The sequence below is a fragment of the Amphiura filiformis genome, unplaced genomic scaffold (genome assembly GCF_039555335.1).
Source record: "Amphiura filiformis unplaced genomic scaffold, Afil_fr2py scaffold_201, whole genome shotgun sequence".
Lineage (NCBI taxonomy): Eukaryota > Metazoa > Echinodermata > Ophiuroidea > Amphilepidida > Amphiuridae > Amphiura > Amphiura filiformis.
The window spans coordinates 98072-108784 of NW_027305665.1; the positions used below are offsets into that span (position 1 = coordinate 98072).

Consider the following 10713-nt stretch of genomic DNA (forward strand, 5'->3'; position numbering starts at 1 on the left):
TGTTCTTTTCGACGCCTAATTGTACTACATGTAGCTTAGGACAGGCAAGTATCAAAATGATAAGTTGATTTGGAACTGAAAGTGCAATGTTTACATTGCTTTGAGGAATCACTACATTAAGATCCATGTATTGGTTTTTTTTTCACGCTGCTTTTGGAAATATTGATAACGATCGGAGCCTTCTCAAATTGTCACAACGTAGACCATGCCCTTATTTGTTTTGTTTTTAACGATTGGTAATATACAATATAATTGTAATACAAAAATTATTACCTCATTATACCTCATTCATTCTAGTGAACATTATAGTTAACAAATAATAATTCAAGCAAACCCTATCATTTGGCCTCCCTCAGAACTTCTTTAAAATTTTCATTTTTATTAAATGAATTCACAAGCATTCTATATATAGAATATACATCCAAATTTTGTTTTCTTTTCATCTTCCTCCAATTGAACCAACCTTAGGCTGTAGGCCTAGACTGTGGGAAACAAATCAGATTATCTTTGGATGGTGTTGCTTGGTTTAATAGAAAATTCAGTGTTTCTATATGGTATTTTAGCAAGATCACAAAACTGAAATTCTCCGTTAAGGAAGCACATGTCTTTTAAGGTATTTCTTCATTATAAAGTTGACTAAAGGTACCAAGCTGATAATAAATGGAAAAATAAACTTTACTAAACCTTTAAAATGTAGATGTTTCTATATCGCATTTGATTAAACAATCGTAAAGCTGAAAGATATGTCTTTCATCACGTATACTAAAATCGAATGAACATGATGTATGCCAGAATCTTATGCAAGAATAGTATCTTAAGAATAAATATTCTTATGTAGATCTTGAGGTTCATTTTCTTCAGCAACAAGTGTCAACATTATTTTCGAGTTGACTTGACATCTAAAGATCTTGTTTGGAGCTGAAAGTGCAAAGTTACATTCCTCTAAGCCATCTACAAATTGTCCCAACGTAGATTGGCTGTGTTCTTATTTGCTTTGTTTCAAAATATCACAATCAGCGTATAAATAATATAATCTGAGAAAACAAAATGTTACCTCATACTGGTGTTTGAAATACAATTACCGTGGCATTGTTGAAAATGTCTATTAACAAGTTACAAAGTAACCACTAAAGAAAAAAACAAAGCAGGATACTCGCAATATTAATTTTGGGTATCTCAAATGGAAATCTGTTACTTTTTGTTGGACATTGCAAAAAAGACAAGATTCTTGGATTTTACTCTCAATCGTCCATTGATATTTCTGATCCTGATAATCATTATAATATAGAACAACTCATATTTTATTGAAAAGTATACAATTTTATACCTCAAATATTTCAAGCATAATCTAAGTATTCCAGCCAGAATAGATACTTTGATTAAATCATATACATCAAACATGTTTTACTTCTCAAGTATTTATGATGTCTTGCTGTAATATTATTTCCAGTTCAAAAAGCATAGCATTCAAAGGTCACTTTATGACTGTGCAAGTTATCTAGGTTATTTTATTCTCATGAACAAATAACATACCATGTCTGATATCATGATGTTCCAAGAAGTTTGCTTTTTAATAAACAAAATATGGATTGGTACCAATCGTTTTAATACAACCTGTATATCTCGCATGTAAATGTAGGTCTATGAATTACATTCCAGACAGATGTCCAAAAAATACATTTCTAAAATTTGACCTCTGCATGACCTTTGACCTGACCTGTGCAAAATGTTCCCCTGGTCATGAGATTTGTTGTCACTGAGTTTGAGCCCCATACCCCTTACAAGTGTCCAGAAAAAGAAATGATAAGATTTGACCCCAGATAACCTTTGACCTGACCCCTGCAAAGTGTTCCAAAATATTCCCCTAGTCATTAAGTTTGTTGTCACAGAGTTTGAGTCCCGTACCCCTTACAGATGTAAAGAAAATGAATTTCTAAAATTTGACCTCTGCATGACCTTTGACCTGACCCCTGTAAAATGTTCCCCTGGTCATGAGATTTGTTATCACCGAGTTTGAGCCCCATACCCCTTACGGATGTCGAGATAATGCAATTGTAAGATTTTACCCCCTTAATGACCTTTGACCTCAATTCTTTGTTCAACTTTTAGACATTAGCTAAAGCTGATGCAGGTATGCACGTGACGTCATTATGTTATGAAATTTGTGGAAGAAGAAGCATTTTTAGTGAAAATCACATTTTGGCCATAATGGCCTTTGGATGCCCTTTGAGTTGGTCATGTAACATTTGTGCCCCCACCCATAGGTCCTTGTGAGCAAATATGGTTACATTGGCCTAAAGCATAGGCCCTATGGCTACGATGGCTCATTACAAGTTTGACAGAAGAAAGAAAGAAGAACTGTCCAAAAACTTGGAAATTTGCGATTGTAATTGAACAAAATCCTGGTTTGATTTAGTGAATATTTCAGTATTTATAAGGCAGTTGCAGTTCAAGCAGTATAACATGAAATTGAAGATCATAAAAGACCATATCTGCCCCAGCTACTAGCTAGGCCTACTAGAACTACATCCCATGGCTAAGATTCTTGGGCACTTGCAGTTATAGTGTTTCTAGAATAATTGTTTGTCAATGTAACCTGTGATCCTGTGTGGGAGCACGGTGGCCGAGCGGAACGGGCTAGGACTCATAATCAGAAGGTTGCGGGTTCGAGCCCCGGCGACGCCATCGTGTTGTGCCCTTGAGTAAGGCACTTTATCTCGATTACTCCTCTCCACCCAGGTGTGAAATGGGGAGCTGTTATGAATACTGTCCATTGAGCGCCGCCCAAAGGTATGAGCATGCCTTGGGCATTGTATGGCAGCTGACATATTCTAATGACGGCGGAATAAATGTAAAGCGCTTTGGTACATGTTCACATGTGAAAGGCGCTGTATAAATACCAACATTTATTTTATTTTTTTATCCAATTTGGAGTAAGATTTAATCTTTCCCTAGAGAAGTCCTTTTCAGAAGGCTGAGCTTTCGAACTCTAGCGAGTGCCATCTTCAGAAGATGACACTCGCTAGAGTTCCGAAAGCTCAGCCTTCTGAAAAGGACTTCTCTAGGGAAAGATTAAATCTTTACTACTCTCATGTTTACCGACCTAGAGTACCAAGTAATTTCAAATTGCGATCCAATTTATTTGAAATGATTTTACTTACTCCTTTATAAACTCTTGTGATCTATGTTAGTTATCAGCTATTATCACAGCCAACTAATATCCTAGTTTCTTACTCACAACATTGAGGGCTTGTAGGCATACTTTTTATTAATATATAAAAACAATATAATGATATAATTAAAAAATGCATACACAATAGGCCTACATTATATTTAATGGACCTACATTTATATTGCAATTTTGTTCATCATGGTTTATCACAAGGTAGTCTTGTATTCAGTATTTCTGTTTTGTATTTTACTCAGATAGCTAAATGTGATTTTTTTTTGTATTTAGAAACACTTCTGCAGACTTGACATGATTCTGTTTAGAAAAATGTAAAACAATGTCACCATATGAAAACATTTTAAGCATTTTAAGACTAAAAATAGAATTGTCACATTCAGTTTCCTCCAATTTTTAGACGTACAAATATCATTTTCAAGAAATTTATTAGGCGAAAATACTGTCTAGAAACACCAATTTTATGCAAATTCGTTACACCGCCCGAATCTACCATTTATTGTTTGGAGTAGACCAATATAGCCTCAAAATGTTGACATTAAAAAAAATCAATATTTAAGATGTATATTTTTATAAAAGGGCTTTAAAAATTACCCTTTTTTTACATTTTTTTTTAAATGCTAAAGAGGGGTAACATTGATGACCCCCTCCTGAAAACCCAAGACCCCAATCATTGCAATTTTAAGTTCTATATTACAAATAAACTATGCTCTTGACAAATATTTCAAAATAAAATCCAATCGAGAAGTTGCTGATAGAAAAATAACTTCATAAACTTTGCCAATTTTCAACTGTTTACACAGCAATTTTCCTGTGTCAAAAGCCCCAAATTAGGAGGTACCCATATCTCCCTACCCAGGGGGGTCAGGTGGGTCTAGTCTGGCATGTGAAAATATGTCATCCAGTACATCAATCTTACAAAGTATGAACCGATTTGGCTAACCTTCATGTTCCCAGATGTTGTCATATTGCCTGGATCTCTCTGGCATGGACAATTAATAGCAAAGAAAAGATACCGTAATGGACCCATAAAAAGAAAAGAAGAGATACCTTAGGCCTAATGAACAAGAAAAGAGACCTTTGTTGGCCCGTATAGTAAAGCAAAGAAAATATGCCTTAATTGCAAGGTATATTTTCTTAACCTTTTACGGGCCCCGAGGTCCGTTTTCTTTGCTTTTACTGCCCCATATAGTAAAGTATCTTTTCTTCATTTTTTACGGGCCCCCTAGGACCCCGGGCCCCAGGGTAACGCCCCCGGTTACCCCCCCTTGTCGGCGGCACTGAATCCGCCGTAGTCTACTTGCCCATGCCCATTGTGCATATACTCTGGCTATTACATTTAAAGCATAAAACTCCGATTTGTATTAATTTGTACGCAATTGATAGATTTTCACATCTGATCTTTTCAGTCACCGTACTCCCTCTGTTTGTTAGCTTCCCAAGTTTACTCGGGCTTTCGCGAACCTGGTAGATTCTAAAATCAGAATTGTTCAGTATTGAACATGTTGAAGTGAGCTATTATAATTATGCCATTAAATATGTTGCATTCAATAATATATGCGGAGCGGGGAGCGGGGGGAATTTGTTTTTTTAATAGATGCACTATCTAACATTATGACACCACATTGAATCCAATGCAGTGGCGTAGCGTCATAGGGGCACGGGTGGGGGGAATCGATCTGAAAATTTTAAAAATCCCATAGGAAAATTGCCGAAAACCGGCTTGTGCCCCCCCAATCAGACCCGGTTCCCCCAATCATGGTCAGTGCACCCCCCATGTGATGACCCACGCTACGCCACTGATCCAATGTGACCTCAAGAAGTAAAGTTACAAGCAATTGAATAGACGAGGTCCAGTTTAAAAAGTGACAAACTGGGCTATATAAGGCGCAAAAAGATTCCAACAAGCGCAACAAAGAGACAACACAGTTTCTTCAACAGCTTTATTTAAAGTAGTTTTTATTTCAGTTTTACTTCTCTGTACTTTTCATAGCTTTCATTTTATTTGTCAGTTCCTTTGTTTCAGTTTTCTTTTGTTCCTTTTGTTTTAAATTAAAGGCACGCATAAATTAGCCACTATCTCAAACCAGATGTCTAGTACGTGGAGTTTTGAATAGGGCAGTTTGTCACTTTTAAAACTGGAACTTCGTCTAATGCTTATAACTTTGCTTCTTGAAGTCACATTGGATTCAATGGGGTGTCATAATGTGCCGGATGAGGTAGTGCATCTATTAAACAAATAAATTTACCCAAATATGGTTTAGTTTTACAATTAGTGTAAAGATACTTCTTTTGGCGCAGTATATAAACTTTTTTTATAACCATTTACTAGCATTTAGATGTATAAATAAACATCAGTATAATTTCGAGTTCAACTGAATGCGTTCATCATGATTGATAACATATTTTTATTTATCAAAAATCGACTATGGCATAGTCTGCGGGACTCATAACATCGTAGATTGATATAGAATAGCGTTCAAATAGCTTGGCGCACTACCTACGCGAACCGCGCTTATTTGCGTATTGCTTGACTATCGTGCGCTTTTGTGAATGTAAGCGTGCGTAAGTTGGTGCTTTAGTGACGCGCGCAGTAACAATACGCAGAGCCACGCACTTAGGTGCCAGAGACGGTGGACATGATAATACGGAAGGAAAAAGAGGTCACAGGTACGGGGTTATGATAACGGGTATCAGAAATGCCTATATACGGGGAAAAGAAATTGGCAGAAGAAAAAGATAGGAAGAAGTGGAAAAACTGTACGCGTATGTAAATCGCCATAGTATTATGTCACCTGTTCAGTGATTCTTCCCGTTTTAGTGATCGCTCCCGTTTACTCAGCTAGGGGGCCCGCGTGGAGCGTGTACGTATATCCCGCTGGTAGTATAACCTGTGGAAAATTGGCCCTCAAGCCGCAGCCGGGCAGCACTAGACCCACTGCAGGAAGGCGCATGAGAAAATCCAAAGTAGCAACGCTTCAAGGTCTGCACGCCATAAGTCGAGCCAGTCAATATCAGGGCAGGTATATAACCACAGTTACCAATCTACATCAAAAGAAAGACTAGGTCAACATCAACGATAGCCTAAACTCCCAAATGCATTGGTATTGCTACCCATCTACAACAACCCATTATTAGAGTTGGAAAGGAGAGAAAACTTCATCTACAACTTTTTGAAAGACAAATTTGGCATATTAATATATCAGCGTAAACCGAACAAGCAAAGGAGCTTAAGAATTTCAGAATACAAACAAGACCCCGAACAAGACTCCCTATTAGATTATCAGGATCCACAACAGAGTTCGAAAGTTAGAGATGAAGCACAATCAAAAGAAAGATCAAACTCTTGCATAGGAGGAGTTCAAGGAAAAACCCTTATAAGTATGCTAAAAAAAGACTGGACAGCGAATGTAAACAAGGTGCACCAGAATTTGGCACGAAAGTTGCTTATATATGCAGCAGAACCATCCTTGACATAGTTGGAGGAAATTTTAAAGAAGAAAATCAAATTTAATTGCTGTGCTTATATCTGTTGTCTTATTTGCTTTGTTTGGGTGAAGCAGTTTTACATAATTTTCAATATTTGTCGTTAAGTCTGCTTCAATGTAAACCATTGTAAAAGTGTCCAAATGGTAGTTTATGGTCACTTCAATTTGATCTACTTATGTATTCTTTGTAGATATCTGTACATGTACAGATTTTCACCGTTTCCGATACACTGAATCTTAATTTCCTTTTCCCTTCTCCGTCAACGAAACGAATAAAGAAAGATCCCAAAAGAATTACGGTTCAAGGGTGAATCCCATCATACATTGTAGTTTATCTGCTTGCTTCATAGCAAATACATACAAAATAAAGTGAGAGCCGGTTCAATATTAGTCTAATATTGAGAGAGTTTCACAATACGTTAGAGGTCATATTTTGTCAAACAAAAGTCTAAGCACCGCTGATTTAAGTGAGTACTAAATTGAAAGTTCAATGATTTTGTGTACACTTTCTATGGCACGTGCATTTCTATTATGGTACCGCAGAGCATGATGGGATACACCTATCAGCTGCTGTGAATTAAAATAAAGGAAATTGCAAAACTGTCCGTGATAGCGAACACTAGTGCTCAATCTACTCATATCCCACATCAAATCGGGACCTTATTTCCAATCATATAAGCTTCTTCATACATCATGTACTAAATCACATAACGAAAAGACGAGATAAACAAGTTATTCTTGTTTATTCTTGTTTATTCTTATTTGTAACAAGTTAACAATACCTGTCCAGTTCATAATAACTCATTGCTATGTTCTTCAGCATCTGACACGTCTTCTCTGAGCCATACATTCCTATATCTTGTTCCAATCTGAGAGCTGTCTTGTAATATTCGATTGCTTCTTCATATATTTCCATCTCGTGATAGCATGTTCCAATATTCATGGCGTAAGTTCCAATGTCAGGGTGTTTGTCAGAGCCAGAGGATAGTTGGCGGCACATGTTGTACGCCTATTAATGTGATGATTATCATAGTTTCACAAATCAAACATGTCAAACGAGCATGGAAGGTTTTTATCATCTATACTCACCATACCAGGAGGGTGAGAGTTCATAGGGGCAATGTCGGGACCCCGGTCACCCTATTATTCGACCTAAGATACATATTTCGCCATTTTGTAATTATTAACGCATGGGTGTTGTTTGTTAAGGTTTCCACCGGATAGTCTGTGGCATTGTCTAAGAGCACCTTTGACCATGCGCAAAGAATAATTGACGTACATATTCTAGATAAATCAGGAAGACGTTTAAAGCAGCCACCTTTTCAAGAGCAGAGGGAGGGCACGATATCGCAAATGTACCGACGGCCAAGTATTTTACCACCAAATTGAACAACACTTCGCTCTGTTAAATATTTTGACACGTAATCAAATTCATCCGGTTCCAGAATTACTAAAAAACCTTTACATTTTGACATTATAACAGTCCTTGAAGTAAACTTTATAAATCTAATGTGGGCCAAACTGGACATGTCTGAAATACCCTGGGGGTATTTGTTGTACAAGTGGAACAGGTAAGAAGTGCCCTCTTCCGCACTTGCCCCCATCACGAAGCGAAATTGCACTCCTAACACAGTTATCGGTGCTTCTTACCTGCCAAAATACTCAAGTTACAAGAGCTTAAACTGACGGAAGTGCAAAATAACGTATAACGTAGAGAGGATGAGGTTTTGGTACAGAGTACACCCGGAAGGCTTCAGTATTGGGGTCAGTGAGTTTATTTAGAAATATTCCAAAGATTGCGAGACTGAATACGTCACGTGCGTAGCGCACAAATGATTTTTATTCACGTCATGAGGACGTATTGTCCTGGACGTGATTAAAGTCGTTAAAATTGTTTTGCAATTGTCACGTGACCTTATTATTGCAGTTTAAGATTTCCAGTCTTTTCGGTCTCACAATCTTTGGAATGCTTCAGTCTTCTTTCCATGTCGGTTTCTTCTGACCACCTTTTTTGTTCAACTTTCAAACGTTACCACTACCTGGACACCCAAGCCAAATAAACCCCTTGGGTCCTATACTGCATGTATGTAGCCTTCCGGATATTATATGAATCAAAAGTCTCACCCTCTCTGCATTAGACAATTTCGTGGACTCTACCATTGTAAGCTTTCGTAACCTAAGTATTTTACCACCAAATTGAACAACACTTCGCTCTGTTAAAGTATTAACTTACTGTTTCATCGGAATAATCTTGACATATATTACGTAGTGTAGAATTGATAGAAGCCGAGTGAGTGTTAACTCATTTTTAACAGAAAACCTCTATTTTAGAGATGTTGCAATACTTATGTTTATTGTGTGTATAATAACTTTGTTAATGGTGGGAAAGTTCTTCTTCGCGCTGGTGAAACACATTATATTGAGGTCTACGAGGTGCATATAATTGTTAACACTGTGTACAGTGACATAGCGTGGGTCATCATATGGGTGGGGGGGGTGGGGGCACCGACCATGATTGGGGGGCACCGGGTCTGATCGGGGGCACAAGCCATTTTTCGGCAATTTTCCTATAGGATTTTCTAAATTTTGAGATCGATTGGGGGGTACGTGCCCCCCGTGCCCCTATGACGCTCTGATGCCACTTACTGTATAACTCATACTCACCTCTTGAAAGTACTTCATAGCTATGCTCTTCTGAACTATGGATGGTTCTAACAAGGCCTTTGTCTGCACAGCTGTACCCAAAGAATTCAACGCCCTGGCTATCAGGAGATGATTTCCAGAATCCCCACCAAAGATGGCACGTCGAATATCCAGAGCCTTCTCGAGCCATGGGATAGCTTCTGCTGCACGCTGATACCGGCTTAGTATATCACCTCTGACGTAATAACAGGTGGCTAGAACCATGCTTTCGTTTGTATCATGTGTGGGCTGATTGTGGATGATATCTTCAATCTCCGCAAGTTTTTGTAGGAGACTATCTGCGTCTTGACCTAGGTCAAGTCGCTGCATTATCTCATAGGATGTGTTGTATGCGTAACCTAACATGTCGCCGCGATTTTTAGCCGCGATTGCTAATAATTGATAGAATTTCAAGCGGTCTTGAGGAAAGTAGATCAGCTCGACTGCTAGGTACGCCGACCCTGGTGTTTCCGATGTTTGCAGTTGGAACGCCTCTGGCAAGTCTTGTGATGTTTTTAACATTCCTAAGAATCTGACGTAATTTGCTCTATCTTCGTTAAGCTTTGCCAAAGCACTGACGAAGTCTTGTTGAAGATGTTCTGATAGCTTTCTCAACCTTTTTCCATAATACGTCAGGTAGCTTCTCTCTGCCTCTTTGTATAACGCTGCCAATTCACCACCAGCAATTTTAACAAGTTCAAAAATGAAAGACCTTAGAAGCATATGTATGTGGTAGCGAAGCCCTTTCGTTGACGTTTGGTACATATCCTCACCTCCGCTGCCCTCGAGAAGGCTTCTGTATTTCAACGTTTGCAAATCTAATTTCAGTAACACAATATCGCGTTTTCGGTAGTTAAGAATATTTCTAGCAGCTTCGAGAGTGAAGGAACCTGGTATGACAGATAACTTAATGATATTTTGGCGATCATTTGCCGGTAAAGATTCAACGGAATTTCGTATGCTGAAGGCCGTTTGGTCATCTTTTGCGAGACCAAGGTGTGATAATACCCTCATGACATTGTCTGATCTTGGTCCAGTGTCGTCAGACAGGAAAGACACCATATCTTGCGGTGAAATACTGCTATCTTGAATGCGACTGGCAACTACCTGTGTGTGTGGAAAACGTTTTAATAATCAGTACCCCGGTATTCACTTTAAAAAGTGTTGCAATGAAAAGCGCTCAAAGCACAGACTCTCTATGTCTATCAGGGGCTATCGCGTTGCTGGGGCGCAGCACTAAATCACCTATTACATGTATTATTATTAGTGTTATTATTGTTACTATTAGTGTTATTATTATTATTATTATTATTATTATCTCGTCTTAACATCCGAAATTACCGTTGGACTATCTAATTA

The 10713-nt window shown here is 38.1% G+C and overlaps 1 protein-coding gene across 1 annotated transcript in view; it reads right to left on the reverse strand.

Moving 5' to 3' along the window:
- LOC140145293 (uncharacterized) overlaps positions 1-10457 on the reverse strand; it is a 54912-nt gene extending 44455 nt beyond the window's left edge. The window contains exons 1-2 of the mRNA XM_072167052.1: positions 9337-10457; positions 7455-7681 (exon numbers count right to left, since the gene is read on the reverse strand). Of these exons, the coding sequence (XP_072023153.1) occupies positions 7455-7681; positions 9337-10416 (1307 nt within the window). The 5' untranslated portion in view covers positions 10417-10457. The remainder of the gene's footprint in view (positions 1-7454; positions 7682-9336) is intronic.
- Between the last annotated feature and the right edge of the window lie 256 nt (positions 10458-10713).